Source organism: Trichoderma ghanense (assembly GCF_004382785.1).
Source record: "Trichoderma ghanense strain CCMA-1212 chromosome Unknown scaffold_13, whole genome shotgun sequence".
NCBI classification, from domain to species: domain Eukaryota; kingdom Fungi; phylum Ascomycota; class Sordariomycetes; order Hypocreales; family Hypocreaceae; genus Trichoderma; species Trichoderma ghanense.
In genome coordinates, this window is record NW_027395676.1 from 463,293 (window position 1) to 483,472 (window position 20,180).

The window sequence follows — 20,180 nt, forward strand, 5'->3', positions numbered from 1 at the left end:
CCCCCCCCCAGGCTCTCGTTTTCAGGCGCCCGCCCAGGGGTGCCGGTACCTTCACCCGCTGGAATGCCGCTGATCCGCCAAATGGATGAGGTGCCCTATCGGCCAGGCCCAGGTCTAAAATACAGGTACCCACCGGCACTAAGATTGGATGGCGCGCCGCCAGCTGCCGCCCAGGCACAAGGCGAGGCACAGGTACCGATACGTACCCGCTCGCCCGGTTCCCAGGTTTGATGATGATATGACTCTCTCTCTCTCTCTCTCCTCTCCCTTTAGCCCTCGACAACGCCCGTCAAATACTGTCTCCCCAGACGTCCGGCAAACCATCCGTCTGTGCCATCCCAGACCCGAACGACAGGCGCCGAGCCCAGACACAGACCGGCACCGGCTTCTGATCGCTTCCGCGCTGCTTGGCATTCCTTCTCCAGTCTCTTCTGCCGCTGCCATGCCTGTCCGCAACTGTCTCGCTCTGTGCCGTGGCTTCGCAAATCTTTGACGCTTCTCGCCTCGACTTGCCCTCTGGATTGCCGCACACGACGCCTCAATCTGCTTGCTGTCGAGACAGCAGCGCGCAAGTTCTTCTTCTACCATCCAGTTTGCCGCACGACACTGCGCGACACGACCCGACTCGACACGACTCGACTCGACCAGGCTCCGTACGCCTTCTCCCCCGACTGCCATACCATCCCAATTGAAGTCACTGAACGCAGAGTGGTACGGGCTTGACCTGCTGTCCACTCCCTGAACCATCCTTTGCCCCGTGCCTGCATGGCGTCAGTTGGTAAGTGCCACGGCATGTCTCGCTTGCTCGCTCTGTCCGCCACCATCCGCCTTTTGCTCGTCTCGAGCTCCCTCCGGCTTCAGCCTTGCCGCGCATCTGCTCCCACAACCAGCCGTCACGCACACTCCTTTCCGGCTGGCTGCGCCGAGCCTTATGGCAGTGGCTGTTGTGCCCTCTCCCTTCGCGACTCCTATGGCCGCTCTTTTGCCCATCAGGACAACACTCGCCCTTTCGAAACTCTGTTCGCTGACTCTCTCCTGATCAATGTGCTTTCAGAATTACGAGCCTTGAGCAGCACGAGCTCCGTCCCGTCATAGAATTGGATGGGCCATGGACGCCGGCGAGCCCCCCCTTGTAGCGGCGCGGTCAACTCTCGCACTGCGACCCAAGCTATCGACCAAGCGGCGCAAAGCACTGCAACTCAAATCGATACAGACCACAATCCCAAGCGCTGCAGCAAACTATGACAACACGACGCGCAAAGTGTCCGGAGGAAGCGTGTCGGACGCGAAGGATACCTCACCACCGAAGCCGTCGACCAAGGTGAAGCGCAAACCCTCGACTACTGGCCGACCTATTGTACCCCTGGCCGAGCAGAGATCCATCACCAGAACACTCTCGCTAGGAAAGCGAGATGCAGAGAAAGACCGGTGGGATGTTGCACCAGACGGCGCCTCAGCCGGCCGCGAAGGTCGCCAGTTCTCCGTTGTCAACGTCGGGAACAATGGCAAGCTGTTCCTGAGGTATGCATGCGCGCAACCTTTGGAGGCGATGCCGCAAACACTCTTTGCTAATGCTTTCTTGTCTTCCTAGACCCTCTGTCCGCCGCGGAAACAAGAGATATCCTCAGCCCAATTTCACGTTTCCCATAACCCCTCCTGGCACTGCCGGCTTAGAGGGCGCATACCCAGAGAATTGCGACGAACCCCTCAAGCCGCCAATGAACCACCACGACAACCAGTTCACGCCCACTCCCAGAACGTCCGCCATTCCCGCCAACTACATTTCCGACCCCAATACGCTTCCGTCGACATCGCAGCACCGTAGAGCCGTGTCGGACGGCACGGTGCGTGACTTCAACTCGCCGACGGCCACCGATACGGAGGGGTATAGGATCGTCATCACTAAACCAACGCACGGCGACCACCACCGGCCCAAGACGACTGACCATCTTGACGACCCGGACACTGACGGCGTGCCGGTACTCAATATCAACATTCCATCATGGAAGCTGGGGACACCGCGGTTCTCTACGAGGGGTACCCCGATGTTCAGAGGCTCTTCTTACGCTCCGACTGACGAGTTCCATTCCAACAGCCGCGCATCCTTGCATCATTCATCAGAGAGAAGCCTTGGTGCTCCGCTGCGTGGCTTGGGGTCTAGACGTCCCAGCCATCTGGTCATACCACAGCTTCGCTTTCCTCGAACCTCGCTCGCATCCTCACAGGCATCAGCTCGCCCCCGGCGTGCCGTGCCCTCTGCATACGTATCACATCTTGTCATTGAGCCGGAAATGTTTGATGATCTCACCTTTAAGCCGGCGTGCGACGATAAACTGATAGTACGCTACTCGCCCAGCGGATCCGTAACTGCGGCGACCCCTTCTCGACTGGTTGCCGAGATCACGTCGCCAAGCTTCTTGGACTACGAGCTCATCTCGGATTTTTTTCTCACGTTCAGAGCCTTTCTTGAGCCCGAAATACTCTTGCGAATGCTCATGGCGAGGTTGCGCTGGGCCTTGGAACGCACCGACGAGGTTGGAATGATTGTCCGTGTTCGAACCTTTGTCGCCATGCGACACTGGATTCTCAACTACTTTGTTGATGACTTCGTCCTGGACTACGACCTTCGTGTTCTTTTCTGCATCCTGCTCAACGACTTTGTCGACGAGCTGTCACAGGACGCAAAGGAGCGTAGAGTTCAGCTCAAGATTCTGACAGAGCTCAAGAAGTGCTGGCGACGTGTTTGTGCCCATTACTGGGATGGCCCTGATTTTGACGATAGCTTGGGGCCTCAGGCCCCGGTTGCGCCGGGTGGCATCGCCGGATATCGAGATCCCAGCCTGGATCCTACCTTTTGGGATAGGGAAGGGATAGATCCCCCCCAATGGCATGCTGTATCTGCCATGCCGGACGGCGTGGGCGACGAGACGGAACCGAGTTCCGATGTGCTTCCCACATCGACCAATATGGAGAACTTTACTCTGTCGGAGGATCGCCCAGGGACTCCCGAACATCAGATGATCACCAACCCTATGCTAGGCAACGGGCCTGCTTCACCTCTCAGCATAGCAAGCATGGACATTGTGTCTTGTTCCTTTCCCAGCAAGAATGTGAGATCCCTGAATCCCAACTCCAGCCAGCCCCTGGCAGCGCATCCGGTTTATTCAACGTCCCCCATCCTGCCGCCGGGAGCGATAGCAACGACTCCCAAGGCGCTTGCTGGCAAACGTGTTCGGCCAGCCCACAGCCATTCGCGCAACAACAGCGCCACCGACTCCCTCAGAGGCACCAGCTTTGATCATTCCCCTTCGCAAGACGTTGACCTGCACATGGTTCTGCAGTCCGCCGGAAATCTTGTCCGGGGTAATATTCTACCGCCTGGCCAGCCCTTTGTCGATATTGAGGCAGACACTCCCACCGGTGACCACAGGCAGACCACCATCTTCCAGCCCATCTCCCGCCACGGAACCAAGGACAGAATCTTTGGGGTTGCCATGTCTGGGTCCGGAATGAAAAAGTTCTTGGGCGGCGTTCGACGCGCTTTGAACACCCGGGGACAGTGGTCGTCTGGTTCCCACACGAGTTTACCTGCCGTCGCCTCTTTGGCTTCGCATACGATTAGCATCGATCAACTGCCTGGGGCTGCGTTTACCTCACGTGGCGGCCACACCCAAAGTACTGTCCGCCCATTGGTGAGGATCGATGTGCTTGGAGCTGAAGTGGCCGAGGACTTCAAACGAGCCATCCGGGAAGAGGAGGAGGCCGCCGAAGCAGAACGCTTGGGTCTCCCGAAACCATCTCCGAAGCCCTCTCGAACCATTCCCGGGCCTATGGAGTATTCGGCAGCACACATGGACTCTACCACGGCTGACTATGCGCCTGAGAAGCCGAGGTCACGGCCTTTGAGCGACATGGGCATCACTACTGGGAGCCAGTCTATTGTCATTGTCGACGATACCGCTCCCCTTGACAGGTCGAAGATGCATGATAGACTTCCTGCCACCACTTTCGACCCTTCTGTCGGCGGCCTATCAGTAGGATCCTTCTTGACGGCCGGTGGTGATCCAACACCTCCTACGACGCCGCCTGCGCATCTCATGGCTGGAACGCCGCGGAAGTCGTCCTCCCTTTTTGACCAGCTCGCCGCTCCGCCTTCGACTTCTCAAGCTGAGCCCCTGCCCACATTCGTCTCGGACATGGCGGCGGCCCTGGGCGGCGGCCCGTACAACATGTGTCCATCAGATGATGCCGGCCGGTCCTCCTTTTCGACGTTGCGTCGCGGCAGTCAGCGCCACCCAGTCCCAAATCGCGGAACGCTGCGTATACACCAGAGACATCAATCGACGAACACCCGGCAATCAACCTACTCTTTCAGACGACGGGCATCGTTCAGCAGCCGCCTCGAACGACGCTCCACAGCTCGGAGTTTCGATGCCACAACAACTTCTTCCATGCTGGATGAAGAGTACGGAACTCCAGCCGCTGAGCCGCTCCGGATGCTTCGAAGGCGCCCTGGAGGCTATCTGAGAGACGCAGCCAAGGTGGGCGGCCTAAACAACCAGCGTACTGTACGAAAGTCTCACTCTGTTGCATCCTTCACAAGCTACAGCGACTCTATTCGTAGCTCTTATCTACTCGGTTCCCAAACCGAGCAGGACGATGATGACCGCAGTTATGCTGGAGTAGTGGAAGAGCACCTTCCCCGTGACAGGCACAAGATCTTTTCCGTCGGTCAGCTGACTGGGAAGCCTCCCAAACGACACTTGTCTTTGATTAGTACTCACTCATCCAAGCCTATCATGCGTCCGTCGTTTGAAATCGAGGCCAGAAAGCTGGCGCAGATACCCGATGAGGATGACGGCGGTATCGAGTCGGCTTTGCTCAAGCTAGAGGGCAGATATCGGCCGAAAACAAGATCGCTTGATTTGTTTAGACAGACGGCTATGATAGACGCGGACGAATTTGGCACGCCAGCCGACGCCGCGGCTTCTTATGCCAAGGAGAACAAAAACTCAAGGAGCGAAAGAAGTAGCATGGTTGATGATCATCGCACTCAGCAAAGCCAAGACCTCGCCCAGGATAAAGGAAAGCAGCCGGTGTCTTCTGCATACAGCCGGGACACCATGATTGCACGCACAGAGATGACCAACCTTGAGACGCGCTCGTTCTTGACCGCCGACTCTGACGAATCATACTGCTCCATTCCCTTACTCGAAAGGGGTCTCACGAATGATAGCCAGAGCAGGGGGGAAACATCACAGTGGACTGACCGATCTGTTCTTCGTGGCTCATCCGATGAAGACGATGCCGCTCCTTCAGCCGCTGCCTTGGAACGCCGCGATGTCTCCCACCAGGTCTCTGATTCTCAGCTTTCCTTTGCCTTTGTCGAAAAGACGGAGAGTATTGAGAATATCAAGGCAGGAAAGGTAACTCCACCGCCAGTGGATGATCAGTCTTTCCTGGAAGATGCCAGCATCGGCGGCTCGGATCTCTCCTCTGAGCTTTCTCCCTCCGAAGGCGAGAGCGTGCACAACCACAGCGGGAGAGGGGCTGCTTTTTCGATATCATCACAGCCACATCCATTCGGCGATCCACTCGGTACGCCCCGATCAAACTCGTCGTCCGCTCCCATGACGCTCGCTCAAGCACTGGCGATGAGTCCGGTAATGAGGAGCCCTGTGATGGCCAATCTCGAGAGAACTCTGGATCCGGAACAGATCTGGTCTCAGAAGCCTCTTCCCGTCTCTCCGGAGTTGTTCCAAGGCACTTCTCACAAGGCTGAACATGAGCCTCCGCATACCACTGATGCACCTGCCCAACAAGCACCAGAGGAGACTCCGAAGATGCTCCAGTACTCAGTTCACCTACCGTTTATTCTGGCATTTCCCTCTGACATCCTGGCTCAGCAGTTCACACTCATTGAAAAGGATGCTCTCAACGACATAGACTGGAGAGAGCTGATTGAGATGAATTGGAGGAACGCTACCAGCAACGACTCTCGCTCGTGGGTTGACTTTCTGAGAAACACCAACGCCCATGGCGTCGAAGTTGTCGTTGCACGGTTCAACATCATGGTCAAGTGGGCCATCTCTGAGGTTGTCCTCACTCAGCACATTGAGGAGCGAGCGCGCTGTATCATCAAGCTCATCCATATTGCGGCTCATTGTCGTCGGTATCGCAACTTTGCCACCTTGGCACAGCTTACCATTGCGTTGTCCAGCGCCGAAGTCTCCCGCCTTTCAAAGACATGGGATCTTGTTCCGGCTCGCGATCTGAACACGCTGGGGGAACTCGAGGCCCTTGTCACACCCACGCGCAACTTTTACAACCTCCGAGCTGAGATGGAAGTTGGCTCAGACGGGGGCTGCATCCCGTTTGTTGGCATCTACACGCATGACCTTCTCTTCAACGCTCAACGCGCCTCGGAGATTGCCAGCTCGCCGGCCACCCCACCGCTCATCAACTTTGAACGATGCCGCATTGCGGCGTCTGTGATCAAGACATTGTTGAGACTGTTGGAGGCCAGCACGCGGTATACTTTCCAACCAGTCGAAGGCATAACGGAACGGTGTCTCTGGATGGGCGCATTGAGCGATGATGAGATTCGACGACATTCTGAGGCACTGGAGTAGCCCAGGCATCATATCATTCTATCGGGCTGGAACTCATTACCTCTTTCCTCCCTTTGATCTGATGCATTGCTACTCGCAATTATCGCCCACTGCATCTCTATACTTCACAATTCTCTCGACACACACATCTATACATTGCTTTCCATACCCTCACAGGTTCCATTTGTCATTTTCTCAGCATCGATACCTACGTCACACCCATCAGACTCGGCGCAAACCACACACACAGCCTTCTTCCTTATCGCATCTGCACTGGATCGCAGAAGCAGGAGTATGCAACCCACACACGGCAAAAACATGTGATGGCGTAGCACATTGCTGCTTGCTGCCCGTTTTTTTGTCATGCTGTTTTCTTTTTTGTTTCGGCCTCTTCAAACGGGCATTTTGCACAAACGATACCATCTAATGAACGAACTTCAAACCCCCCAGAAAAGAAAACCAGAACAAAACCTCGGATAGCTGGCTACCGCTGGCATCACGACTACTACTACTACTTTACTACCGTTTTTATTCAGAGACACTTACCGCACTCCCGGGCGAGATTCCTTTCCTCTGTTGATCAGCTAGCCAATTCCCTTTCCTTGTTACAACTTTACTTTTCTGTTCCCAGCCTTTCAGTGTCTTCCATTCTTCCTTTGATCCCTCTTCCCTTCGTTCCTGTGTTATTACGCTTCGTCTTTTCTTTTTTTGTTCTTTTCGCTCAGATGGGATTTCTTTATTGCTGGCGTGGGAGTACAAAGAAGGGATATCACAAATAGGGGGAACTTTAGATACCAATACTGGGGGGGTCATTGTGGATAAATTTGGGTTTGGGTACTGTATTAAGGATACACGCTCGTATATATACAGCCTTTGGAGAATTACACACACACACATATATATACACATACGTTAGATGTACTTGGAAATGTGCGCCTGAAATGGGTTGCTCATACCTAGCAATACAATGACATTGCAAATTGACTGACCTTGATTATATATGTGACGTAGCTGTGCTTCCTTTGCTTTGTGGAGGATATGCATACAAACTTAGGAAAGAATGATCTAGTGAGATGTTTCACGATATATATCTAGGGAGGACGAAAATGACCTTGAAGAGGTGATAACCCGGATTCAATGGGACAAATTACGGAGCCGAACGAAGTTTGAAGAGGGATATCTTTTAGTTCTCTTTTTTTCTTTGTACTATGGTCGGCCGTGTAAAAGCTTCTTTCAACGAAGAAAACAACCGCAAGAGGATCAAGAAAAGAACCATTTGGGCGAGGCAACGATTAAGTACGCCCCCAGCCGCCGTACAGGGCTTTCCCTCTTTCCCATCCGCCCTATAACCCCCCCTTTCAGAGACAAAGCCGAAAGAGGATGAAGAAGGGGGACGGGTAGAGTATCTTTCCCTCATAAGTACAGCGAGCTCAAACCCAAATAGCAAAAAAAAAAAATCCCCAGACCTCCCGCCGTAGTTTCATTGGTGTAGAAAAGAAAAAAGCTTTGTTGATTGAACGCCTCCCCTATTTTTTTTGGACCACGCCGTGGGTAAACCTTTTCAAAGTTCCAGTTCCCCTTTGATCACGCCATCCTCCAACGATTTGATATTCCCAGGTAAGCCCTTTGGAGACGTTTACCACTGGCTGTCCTTAGGAGCATCAGCAGCCCACTCCTGGCCACCGGAAGCGGCCCAGTCGGCGCCGGCACCGGCACCGGCACCGTCCCAGCCAGCGGCGGCGACGGCGGGGGTAGCACCAGCGAAGCCGGGAGCGGGAGCGTCCCAGTCACCGCCGGCGGCGGGGAAGCCGGACTCGATGGCGACGGGGGCCTCCTCCTCAGGGGCGGTGATGAGCTTCTCCTCCTCGACCTTCTCCTCGGCCTCGGCCTCAGGGTCGCGGTCTATTTTCACATGTGGTTAGCTTCCAACTTCTGTCTTATTTCCCCCCTGATTTGGAGAGAAGATGTAATAGCGGGAAGTTTCAAACATACAGAAGTACAGATCAACCATGACGTCCCAGGGAGTCTCGCGGTTGAAGATGGTACCACGGAGGCGCAGGACCTCACGGGCAAGCAGCCACCAGATGGTGCCGATGGCGTGGCGACCCTTGTTGTTGGTAGGGATGGCAACGTCGACGTACTCGGTGGGGGAGTCGGTGTCGCAGAGGGCGATGACGGGGATGTTGACGTAGCTGGCCTCCTTGATGGCCTGGGCGTCGGTGCGGGGGTCGGTCACGACAATCAGGCGCGGCTCCTTGAAGGAGCGGGTGATGTAGTTGGTGAAGGAACCGGGGGTGAAGCGGCCGGCGATGGGCGAGGCGCCGGTGTGGGCGGCGAACTTGAGGACGGCGCGCTGGCCGTAGGGACGGGCAGAGATGACGCAGATGTCGGCCGGGTTCTCGATGGCGACGATGATGCGGGCGGCCAGGACAATCTTCTCCCTGTAGAGATCCCGAGGCCGGTTAGCTTTCTCTTGGGTTCGATAGCATTGAATTTCCCTCCCGGATTCCTCAGATGCTCTCCCTCTTTCGCTCCCATAACCTCCCGAAAGCTCTCTTCCCCCTCCACAATCGGATCAAACGCACCAGGTCTTGCCAATGTTAATCACGTTGACACCATCGACACGGGTCTTCCACAGGTAAGGCTCCATGTGCACCTGCAGGTTCTTGGAACCGAGGTGGCACTGCGCCGCCAGGAGCATCTCGATGTCCTGGGACGTGGCATTGAAGATGGAGGGCAGGTTAGCGGGAGCCATCTTGACTGGATTGATTTTCCTTCGTGATGGGGGAAATCTGGGCGGTTGAAGGAGGCAAGATGAGGCTCGGTTGACGAAGATCGTGCCAGAGAGGTTTCGCAAAAAGTTCGCGAGGGCTAGAGGTTGGAATTTCCAAAAATGTGTGTGCCGCAGCCCTGAAGGCACTAGTGTGGAATGGGACTAGCGCGCTGTCGCTACTTCATGAGGTTCTTGAGAGGGTCTGAAGATGCACGTGATAAAGATTGATGACTAAGGTGTCCAAGATCTCTCCCAGAGCAGTGGAGCCGGTTTCGGTTAGTCAGCAGGTCCATCCGAAGCGTGGGATGATCGTTGTACTATCGGCGAAATTTTGAGTCGCAAGGCGGGATGGATTTGATGGAGAGATAGCAGCACAACATCCAGCAACGATGCCGCCCAGAATAGATCTGCTACAACGGCTAGGCACAGTCAATTGTACGATAGACTCCTTATTGCTTTCCAGAGAGGCAAAGCTGCGAAGCAGTCAGGGGGAACCATGTCGCTAATCGAGCCTTGTTAGTGTGCCTACGACCGTCAACGACACCAACGACACAGGCCTTCCTCCCGCTCGTCCAAAAGGCCAACCTCTCCCTGCGCGAGAAGAAGAAGAAGGCGAAGCAGGACCCCTACAAGTGGGCGCAGGCTCAGCAGCGCAAAGCCGCCAACCTCAAGCGACAGGAGGAGCTCCAGAAGCAGCGGGACGAGGCATGGGGCGATCCCGTCCGGGGCAGAACGACGCCGTTCCTCGAGTCTCTTGATTCGGCAGGCCAGAGCCCGGTAAGCGCCGTGCGTAAAGACGCGAGCGGAAACGCCCTCGAGGAAGCCCGGGAACTGCCCACGACGCCCGGCCTGCGCAACCACTTCCTCACAGACGCCGAGCTCGAGGATGCCGTCAAGCACGCCTACGCCCTGACGAAGCCCATGGTCGGGGTTGTGGGATCGCAAATGGACCCTACCACGGAAGAGGAGAGGAAACAGGCACACACCCAGAAGCACCAGAAAGCCGTCGAGGCCCTGCGGAGGATCACGTCCCTGAGCAACGGCAGCGCGCGAGACCGGTTCCACGCCAACGTCCGGCGCATCATCGACGAGTTCGGGCGCCACAACACGGATAAGCACCTCAAGCCCAAGCCGCAGTCCATCTCGCCCAACACCACGCCGATGCCTGGCCGTGCCGGTCCGGACACTGGCAGCTCCGAGGTGCAGATTGCCATCCTGACGGCTAAGATCAGGTCGGTGTCGGAAATGCTGGCGGTCAACCGAGGCTACAAAGACAAGCACAACAAGAGAAACTTGCGGTTGCTTGTACACCGGCGCCAGAAACTGCTGCAATACATGGAGCGCAAGGAGAGGGGCAGCGAGAGGTGGACAAACATGCTGGAGAAGCTGGGTCTCACGCCGGCGACGTGGAAGGGACAGATCGATCTGTGAGGGTGGTGACGACATGAAGAGATATATATATATATATATATAAAAGAAAGCAGCCAAGAGAAAATTCTTGTAGGAATAGCTAAGCATCTGTATATGTACAATAGAGCCCATCAGAGGATGCGTAATTGCCCGTGTCAATCATTCGCCTCTTCCATATGCGCCTAGTCTGAACGAACCTTTCCCGTGCGATTACTCGAAAACGAAACAAAACGACGTATTATTACTCCAGTAAGACTCCCATACTCGCAATTTGCCAAAGACACAACATCATCAATCTATGACCCGCTCAGAAGACACTGATAAAGTTCCCAATGCGATCCTTTTGGTTTTGAGCTATGCACTCAGCGATCCATGTGATGTTGCGGATTTCCTGTAGCGAGTTAGCAACGTGCCGCTTTCTTTGTTCTCTAACTGCTGTTCGTTGCTCTTTCACAAACAGTGACCGGATGCTTACCTGCTCTCTAAGCTTGACCCATGCGTAGACAATGGCATAGGTAAATTGCCGTGTGAAGGCATCCTTGGAGATTTCCATTTCCTTCTGGTAGAACAAGTCCTCCAGGCTCTTGCCATCGGCAGAGCCGCCGCCCATGTTACCGGGACCGGATGAGCCACCCAGGGACACGGCATCGAAGAAAGTCTTGTAGTCGTGGACTCCGTCCACGGCAAGGCGAACACCCTCAACGTCATCTGCTCTAGAGAGCATCAGGGTGCCCTCGGGATATAGCTTCCCAAAGGTCGGGTACAGCTTGTTGCGGTCTTGCTTGGTCAACTCGGTGCCGAACGAGTTGAGAGTGATGTTGATGGCTCGGCGGTCAGCCTCAAACTCCAGAATGTTGGACATGACCTCAGCCGTGGGCGTGCCAGCCATCTCGGGATGAGTGTTGACGAACTTGTAAAAGTCCTCGAGGTAGTTCTTGTAGAGGGTGTTGCGAACGATTTCGATGTTGAGCTCATCCAGGTCCTGGTGGCTAAGGCTGCCCTTGAAGTATGGGGCAAGCGGAGTCTCGATCAGGACGCTGTTGTAAAGCTCCTCGACGTTGGTCGCGACGCAAAGGACGGGCATGGTCTCGAACCATCCAAGGGGGTGGCATCGATCCAAGAGCTCGCGCGTGTCTCGCTCGTGGAGGGTGCCGGTGATGAGGAGGGCGACATTGTCAATCATGTAGCCGTACGTCACGTAGTCCATGAAGGTGGCCAGGGAGCCCGTAGCATTAGCGCGCACGTAGCGGAACTCCGAGATGAGCTTGTCTGTCGTCTTAGCGGCGAGGGCAGATGTTGACGGGTTCGGGGGGAGGGATGCGAGGAAGTCGCCGTAGGCAGGGCCGAGCTGGAGCTTCAGATCTGCGGCTGTCAATCAATCTGCAGCTACCTACTCCTCTCGGCAATTCATACATACCATCGATGGTCTCGCATTGTGTCAAGTTGCTGTAGGCTGGCGTTGTCAGGAGGCCGTTGCGATAGCCGCGAACAATGCCCTCGACGTAGCTGCAGTGGCCCCCGTCAGTTACGGTCCAAAGGCGTGACGTTTCACAAGCTGCTCACCCATTGTTCACGTTGAATAAGAGGCCCTCCATGGTGCTTTCGGTCTCGAGATGCTCGAGGCTATGGTGGAAGACGAGGCTGAGGATGAAACGAGCGTTTGTTGGGGCAGAGGGACGGAGGCAGGGCCGGATTGACTGAATGACGGAGCTGCGAGGTTCCAGCAGGAGGATCGGGATGGATCTCGGACCTACTTCTGCAAGGCCGGAGCGAGGCGTAATTACAAGTTTGACGCAGCCTGCACGTGAGTGGTTGGACGGCAAAGTGCTGCCTTAGGTAATACTATCTTACATTAGCTAAGCATAAGGTACTCAAGAAAGACGGGCACTGAATGAGAGAGGTGAGAGAGGCCGCGGACTATCTGTAGCGCCGGCTGCCGACGGGCCCCTCCACGCAGACGCATTAGCTCCAAATGCAAGGCCAAAAATTTTGAGTGGATCTCAAGCTTCGCCTGAAAAATTTCCAAAATCCAAAATTTCGAGGCGGCTTCTTCCCTGAATCCTCACGCACACAACCGCCGCCAATTGGGAGTTCGGGAAGACGACGGAACTCAATCGACAAGTGCAAGAGTCCTAGAGAGCGTCCCATCCCATCCAGCCACAATGTCGCTCTTTGTTCTCGCCGAGACGCCTGCAGGGTCAGTACTCAAATCCCGAAGCGAAGCATTGCGCAGTCGATCGCGTGGAAAGTTTTGGAACATTGTTACTGACAGCATCGCAGCTATGGCCTGCTCAAGGCGACCGACAAGAAGATGCTCAAGAACTCCGACCTCGCTGCTGAGCTCGGAAAGCCAGAGCGCCTCGTCGAGATGTAAGCTTTGCTTCCCAATTCCCCAGTTCTCCGTCAAGATCAAAACCATCCAGTTCTTGGCTCATACGGACTTTGTTGGACTAATGAGTTGTCGCGTACAGGCTCAAGCTCAAGAAATTCGTCAAGTTCGACAGCGCCGCCATGGCCTTGGAGGAGGCCGCCGCCGTGAGCCAGGGCCAGATTCCTCCCCTGCTGAGCTCTCTCTTGGAGGACCTGCAAGCCGAGAAGAAGGCTTCCCTGGCTGTCGCCGATCTCAAGCTGGGCACAGCCATCTCCAACCTGCCCAGCCTCAACGTCACTCCCGTGGCTGGCTCCAACACAATGGACCTTTTCCGAGCCGTTCGCGAACATGTTTCGTCTCTCATCCCCGGCCTCGACCAGGACGTGCTTGACCGCATGAGCCTTGGTCTGTCGCACTCAATGTCCCGACACAAGCTCAAGTTCTCGCCTGATAAGGTGGACTCCATGATCATCCAGGCCATCAAGATGCTCGACGACATCGACAAGGAGCTCAACGTCTACGCCATGAGGACAAAGGAGTGGTACGGATGGCACTTCCCCGAGATGGCCAAGACCCTCAACGACAACTTGGCCTACGCCCGTGTCGTTCGCGCTGTTGGCATGCGAGACAACTTCAAGGATGCCGACCTTTCTGACATCCTGCCCGAAGACGTTGAGGCCGCCTTGAAAGCCAATGCCGAGCTCAGCATGGGTGTCGAGATTACTGAGGATGATTTGAAGAACGCCATTGACCTCGCGGATCAGGTTATTAAGTTTACCGAGTACCGAGCTCAGCTGACGTCTTACTTGGAGAGCCGAATGCGCGCCATTGCCCCCAACCTGACTGCTCTGGTGGGCTACTTGGTCGGTGCCAGACTCATCGCACACGCCGGTTCCGTCCTCAGCCTGGCCAAGGCCCCAGGTTCCACTATTCAGATTCTCGGTGCCGAGAAGGCCCTGTTCCGAGCTCTCAAGACGAAGAAGGACACCCCCAAGTACGGTATCATGTACCACTCCTCTCTCGTTGGCCAGGCCACTGGCAAGAACAAGGGCAAGATTGCCCGTATGCTGTCCGCCAAGGTCGCCCTGGGTCTACGTGTGGACGCTCTTGGCGACGATGAGGAAGAGGACGATGAGCAGCGCGCTGTCCTTGGCCTCACCAGCCGAATCAAGCTCGAGAACTACCTGCGCAGACTCGAGGGCAAGGCCCCTCTGCCCAAGGGCGCCAACGTGACTCCTTCTGGTGAGATCATCTCTGCCGGCCAGTTCTCCCTCAAGGACACCAGCAGATACGGCGCCGATGCCGAGGGTGTGACCGACCACGTCATGGACGACGCCGATGAGGAGCCCGCCCCCAAGAGCAAGAAGTCCAAGAAGGCCAAGATCCAGGTTGTCGAAGAGCAGGACGTCGATATGGAAGACGCCCCTGAAGACTCCGACGACGACTCCGAAGAGGCCTCGGGCAAGTCAGTGAAGAAGCTCTCGAGCGAGGAGTACGAGCGCCTCGCTGAGGCCGCCGGCCTTTCCGTCAAGAAGTTCAAGCGAAAGTACGAGCGCGGCGACATCCAGCTCGGCCCCGACGGCAACCCCAAGGTCTTCAGCAAGAAGGAGCTGAAGAAGCTCCGCAAGGCCGAAGAGGCCGCCGCCGCCTCTACGCCCGTCAAGAGCAGCGACAAGCCCGCCGACGCCTCGTCCGAGAAGAAGAAGAAGAGAAAGGCCGACGAGAACGGCGAGGCCCCCGAGTCCGCCAAGAAGGACAAGAAGCAGAAGAAGAAGCGCGACTCCACCGCCGCCTAGGACTCCTCGAAGAAGAAGCGCCGAACCTCGTGAAAGGACGTTGTCTTTATCCACGTACATACCCTTACACACATCTGCATATGTCATATACATGCACACTTATTCCGTGGCTTGTATATGTATGCAGAAACGTCCTTTCTGGGTTCACGCAACACATTTGAGGATATATGGACAGAAAAAGGAAAAAGAAAAAAAATGCTAAAAACACCATTGTTTCTCGGCTATCTGCAAAGTAGGTCAAGGCCCACATCAGGCTTGGATGGTCTCATGCATCACCGATGAGGTGGTCATGGCAGATATATACTCAAGATATCTGATGAGACTTTTTCTGAGAGGCTTCCGGGCTAATCTGTCACTGTTACTATGGCTGGCGTTGGGGGAGGGAAATCGAATCTTTTCTGGTACAGGCGTGGCTTGGTCTCTTGTTTTCTACAACTGCTGTTTTTATCGCCTTTTAACTGGTTCTTTTACGTTGAGCTGCCGCCAGTGATGTGCGGCAGGGGGGAGAGGTTACTGAGAGACACGGGATTGCAGGTTTCAAGCAATTTGCTACCAACGTCCTCAATACAACCGTTATCGATCAATGACAATGATGTTTAACCAGCCGAGTGAGGTTGTTCAGTAATAGACAAATAAAAAGTTTTCCCCTTAAAACACAACGCATTCAAAGTGGCTCTTTTCTCCGTGATATAAACCATGCATGATATGTAATTATTCTCATTTAAACCTGCCGAGAAAGGCATGTTTTGGCCGTCTGCAATAATTCTCCTGGGTATCTTGGGTATCATCCGTATCATATAGTCATCTCCTCTCTCTCCCCAAGACCCGCTCCCAACCTCATCTGGTATCAAACGTATTGCAAAATACAAAATAACGAGCGTAAATATCAAAGCGACTGCGTAAGAGCGAGTGCGGCGACAGAGTCGAAACAGAAAAGGGCTGTGCTGCTGTAACTGCAAAGCGAGGCAGTCATTGCGAGGAGTCTCTGATCAAAGAAGAATCATGAGACTGTGATAGAGAACGATAACGCATGGGAAATGTCGCTTCTCGAAATCAAGTAGACCACGCTACGTTCCCCCAGCAACTCTCAGAGTCAGCAGCAAGCCCTCATCCGGAATGCGGCTCTAGAAGTTTTCCACCATGCGAGCGTTCATGGCTTGTTGGAAATTGTCCTGACCTCCAAAATCGCGGGCGTTAACGGCAGTGCTGCCGCTGCCTTCACCGGACTGGCCAACGTCACCCAGAGCAGCATTCATGGCGGCGCCACTAAGAGGCTGGGTGCTGCCAGGCAGGAAGATGACCTTGCTGTTGGCGGACTTGGCCATGGCTTGCATAGCCTCGAGGTAGCGGATTTGCATGGCAGGCGCGGAGCTCAGGATGTCGGCGGCTTGACGCATCAATTTGGCCGATTCGACCTGTAAGAAACAATATCGTTAGCCAGCGCTTTCTTCCTTGTCCAAAGATCAAGAACGCTCTTATAGCAGGCGAGTCGCGACGAGCTGCTTTGAAACCTTACCTCGGCCTTGGCAGCGATGATCTTGCTTTCACCAATTCGCTTGCTTTGAGCAGCCATTGAAAGCGAGTCTTGCAGATCCTGACTGAAGAGGATATCTTTGATAAGCATGCTCTCGACCTGGACACCCCAACCGGCAGCGACATCTTCAATGATCTCCCCGATAGACTGGGCAATCTCCTCACGGCGCTCGATTACATCCTGAAGCACGCGGGCGCCAACAACGTGACGAAGAGTAGTCTGAGTGCGCTCCACAAGAGCCTGGCGGACGTTGGAGATGCCAAAAGCGGCCTTGTGAGGAGACACGATGTGGTAGTAGATGACAGACGTCAGGCGCAAAGTGACATTGTCCTTGGTCATGCAGGTTTGTTCTGGTACTTCAGCGATCTGTGGGATAGGTTAGAACCTTCGGTCATGAGTCACTTGCGTGCGAAAGTCTGCATACCTGAATCTTCACGTCCACCTGGATAAGTCTCTCGCTAAGGGGGTTGACCTTGACCAGACCGGGATCTACAGCCTTGTAGAAACGACCAAACTTGGTGACGAGACCGACATGGCCTTGGTTGACGTGCTTATACGGGTTGGGGCAGAGAACACAGCAAGGAATGGCGCCCATTGTTCCGACACAGGAGCCGAGAGAATTGACTATCGATTGAGAGAGTCAGAAAAGAATGAGACATGGACACGGAAATTGGACCAAGGGAATGTCGACGTACTCATGCTACCATACCAGCCCTTTGGGTTGGCCTCGCCCCCGATTTCAGCGGCATAGCTGACCTGGAGATCCTCATTCCTAGGAGGCTGGACCGTCATCTTGTTCTGGGGCTGGAAGCCGGCGGCGTTGGAACCATCGTGGTCAGTAGCCTTGGAGGAGCTGCTGTGGCCGGCGCCGTTGAGAGCAGACATGGTTGCGGCTATGGGGGATTGAAGTGGCGACACAAGCCGAGTGCAGGTGGTTGAGTGTGAAGAGGGACGGTTAGACTACTGGGGAAAATGAGCAGCAGTCCACGGCCGACAGTAAAATAGCTTGTGACTCGGTGTCAAAGAACCCAAGTTGATGGATATATGAAGAGCAAACCGTTTGCTATACCTAGAGATGCTATAGCAGTTGAGTGGAAGAGAAGCACTGAGGGGTCCAGAGGAGGTAGAGGGGGACAAAGTAGCTTTGCGGTGGTTGAGCGCATCTTATATAAGGAAAGGACATGCGCCGAGCTCCTGCAAGAATACGAGTAGCGCGACGACGTCAGTAAACCGTCCAGATTGGGGAGGTGTGGTGAGGTGTGGGAGTAAAGGGAGGAAGGCGCGAGGTACTGAAGAGGTACATGCAGGCTCGAGCACTTGAACTCAACTCCAGTGGGAATAAACGGCAGGAAGCAGCACGGATGAAGCTCCCAAAGGCACTCGCAGCTTATTGGAGGCAGGAGCTGCAGAGTCCTGCTAGTACTCGGTACATGAGCAAGATGGGCTAACAGAGCTGCTGCACAGCCTCCTCATCATATCACCTGGCCTGTCTGCCACTCACCGATTTGGTCGACGGGAGAAGCGCTGCTGTCCTTTTGTCCTTGCGTCGCCAATTGTTTGCCCATGTACCAGTACGAGACATGTCTCTGCCATACACGCACACCTGCAGTTGCTCTATTCCCTGGAGGTAGTGCTGAAATACTCTTACTAGCATCACAACAATACGGTTCCTTAGGGATACAAGCACGCACCGCCTTGCCAGTCTCAACATCCCCGTGATGGGATTCCATATTTCTGAGGTACTTCCGTGATGGGACATGAAAGAGGCGACAGCCGATTGCCATGACTGATCATTGCACCTCCAGAGTCCATGGGAGTGGAGAATCCGCACTCGGCACCGCATCGCCGTGCGGGGAGGCGGGAAAAGCGGAGGTCGAGTGCCAACAAGGTACCCTTTGAATGGAAGCGTCCAACTTGAATCAACACCCTCTTCTTCTCTTCTTCTTCTTCTTCTCGTTTTCCGTGTCTCTCTCTACCCAAGTTAGTAGTCAAGTGGTCACTGCTAGTATGGATGGCTACTAGGTAGCTACGGCGGCGGGCTCAATGGTGTGACGTGGATGATCGCTCCGGTCGGTTTCAACGCCGACAAAGCACAAAATCTCATAGACTGCGAAACGCGCTTCGTTTCGAACCCGACTGGGACTATCTCTGTTTCTTACTCCCGGCTAAAAGCAATGATTCAACGTATATGATCACTGTTGAGACACCTGGGCAGGGATCGTTTCGTTGCTTGATCCGACACTACCTCTTGTATACAGGTCAATCATTTGTCGCGATCCCGTCTGCTTGTCATCGCCTCAACACACCATGTCTGTGCCTGGTCAGCAAATGATGGCTTGATTCCTACCACCCACCTTTTCTCACCTTTACGCACGAAATCGGATTCGTGCTCATGTCAATCAGCCCAAGCGATGGTTTATATGATTGGGGGCAGCTCATCAATACGCTCATCACTACAGAACTGCGCCATTCAGCCGATTTACCCTAGACCAGGGCCTGGAAGGGGTCGTCCATCAAGGAAGCCTCGCTTTGGGAATGGAATCCCCTTACCATTGACCGAATGACGACTGGTGGGCTGCTCTCGACGGGCAATAACGGAGACTAGCCGATGGCTAGCAATGGCTTTGTACAGAGTACCTTACCTACATTGGCCCTTGCAATTACTTAACACATCACATGGCGAAGTCGAGTTGGGCACGATCGAGGACAAGCCTCACGCACCCAAAAGCTTCTAGACGCTGCACCCCGACCGACCCGATGGCCCGTATTCTGCGTATCGACGCCCCATTACTCCATCGAACAGGCATTTGGCCAGATCCTCATGGCCAGTTGCCAAAAACAGCAGGCAGGCAACAATACATACACGCAAATCGATGTTTACCGACTCCAGCACTGCCACATTGTTTCCAGCTTGGCAAGACTCCATCTCCGGCCAAGTATCAAACCCAGCCAAATAAGAGAAAAAGCACTCACCGCTGCGGCCGGCACACGGTCCATTTCGAACAAAGATCAAGCTACTCTTTAGGAACAATCGAGAAAAATGTCACCAAAGAACCGGTCCCCTCTTAGCATCGAACGCTTGGCCACTCCAGCCGAGAGCAAGCGCTGACACCCTTCCCTCGTTTGCTTAGGTAGGGGCTGATCTGCTAGAGGAACCGGGTCAACTAACGAACCAGAAACACCCCGACCCCGACCCCAATCCAAGCCCAACCTCCCCATCCATGATGCTGAGCAAGCGGCAATTTGCTCCGGCTGCCGGCTCTTCCAGAAAGCTTCTAGGCATTTTCCTCTTCCCAACTCTGTTCGATCCTGTGCCAGATCCTTTCTATATCCGTGTTCTGGCGCCTTTTGGACCAACATTTTGCCATCCTTTCAACTGCGCCAGCTTGGGCAGTTGTTGGCTTGTCTCATTTCGTCATCCGATCCTTCGCTCGATAGAGCCACAAAATCTATTACAAAACCCAATGATGTTCGGCTCACTCACCTAGTAAACCCTGTAAACGCTCATCTGTAAATGCCCCCTTTGCTCACGGCCCAACAAGAAACAAATCACTCCCCAAAAAGCCTGCCCTAATCGCCTCCAGCTAGTATGCCCCATGAATACCGCAGCCGGCGCAATAAACAAAGGCATCATATGCCCCGGAATCCAACGTACACGCCACGCAGGCGGTGCTCGAAGTTGTGC

The 20,180-nt window shown here is 54.7% G+C and overlaps 6 protein-coding genes across 6 annotated transcripts in view; 4 read left to right on the forward strand and 2 right to left on the reverse strand.

The window, feature by feature from the left end:
- Positions 1-1,095, forward strand: part of CCMA1212_008804 (uncharacterized protein) — a gene marked incomplete at both ends in the record, with an annotated part of 2,732 nt that extends 1,637 nt beyond the window's left edge. Inside the window, 3 exons of the mRNA XM_073705916.1 lie at positions 12-192; positions 274-711; positions 784-1,095. Coding sequence (XP_073555543.1) covers positions 12-192; positions 274-711; positions 784-1,095 — 931 coding nt within the window. The remainder of the gene's footprint in view (positions 1-11; positions 193-273; positions 712-783) is intronic.
- A 13-nt stretch (positions 1,096-1,108) lies between these two features.
- CCMA1212_008805 (Guanine nucleotide exchange factor LTE1) lies at positions 1,109-6,632 on the forward strand (the record flags this gene model as incomplete). The annotated part of the gene is made up of 2 exons (XM_073705917.1): positions 1,109-1,521; positions 1,592-6,632. 2 exons carry the CDS (start codon positions 1,109-1,111, stop codon positions 6,630-6,632), a joined length of 5,454 nt encoding a protein of 1,817 aa, XP_073555544.1.
- Positions 6,633-8,247: 1,615 nt separating this feature from the next.
- Positions 8,248-9,385, reverse strand: CCMA1212_008806 (40S ribosomal protein S0; the record flags this gene model as incomplete). Its single annotated transcript, XM_073705918.1, has 3 exons — positions 9,197-9,385; positions 8,604-9,052; positions 8,248-8,513 (listed from the first exon to the last, which is right to left on the reverse strand). The coding sequence occupies exons 1-3, from the start codon at positions 9,364-9,366 to the stop codon at positions 8,248-8,250; spliced, it is 885 nt and encodes a 294-aa protein (XP_073555545.1). The 5' UTR covers positions 9,367-9,385.
- A 388-nt stretch (positions 9,386-9,773) lies between these two features.
- On the forward strand, positions 9,774-10,815 carry CCMA1212_008807 (37S ribosomal protein S28; the record flags this gene model as incomplete). Its single annotated transcript, XM_073705919.1, has 2 exons — positions 9,774-9,819; positions 9,905-10,815. 2 exons carry the CDS (start codon positions 9,774-9,776, stop codon positions 10,813-10,815), a joined length of 957 nt encoding a protein of 318 aa, XP_073555546.1.
- Positions 10,816-12,951: 2,136 nt separating this feature from the next.
- On the forward strand, positions 12,952-14,961 carry CCMA1212_008809 (uncharacterized protein; the record flags this gene model as incomplete). The annotated part of the gene is made up of 3 exons (XM_073705920.1): positions 12,952-12,991; positions 13,075-13,164; positions 13,266-14,961. The coding sequence occupies exons 1-3, from the start codon at positions 12,957-12,959 to the stop codon at positions 14,959-14,961; spliced, it is 1,821 nt and encodes a 606-aa protein (XP_073555542.1). The 5' UTR covers positions 12,952-12,956.
- A 1,124-nt stretch (positions 14,962-16,085) lies between these two features.
- Positions 16,086-17,380, reverse strand: CCMA1212_008810 (Putative band 7 family protein R614; the record flags this gene model as incomplete). The annotated part of the gene is made up of 4 exons (XM_073705921.1): positions 16,086-16,376; positions 16,478-16,861; positions 16,920-17,119; positions 17,191-17,380. The coding sequence occupies 4 exons, from the start codon at positions 17,378-17,380 to the stop codon at positions 16,086-16,088; spliced, it is 1,065 nt and encodes a 354-aa protein (XP_073555666.1).
- Between the last annotated feature and the right edge of the window lie 2,800 nt (positions 17,381-20,180).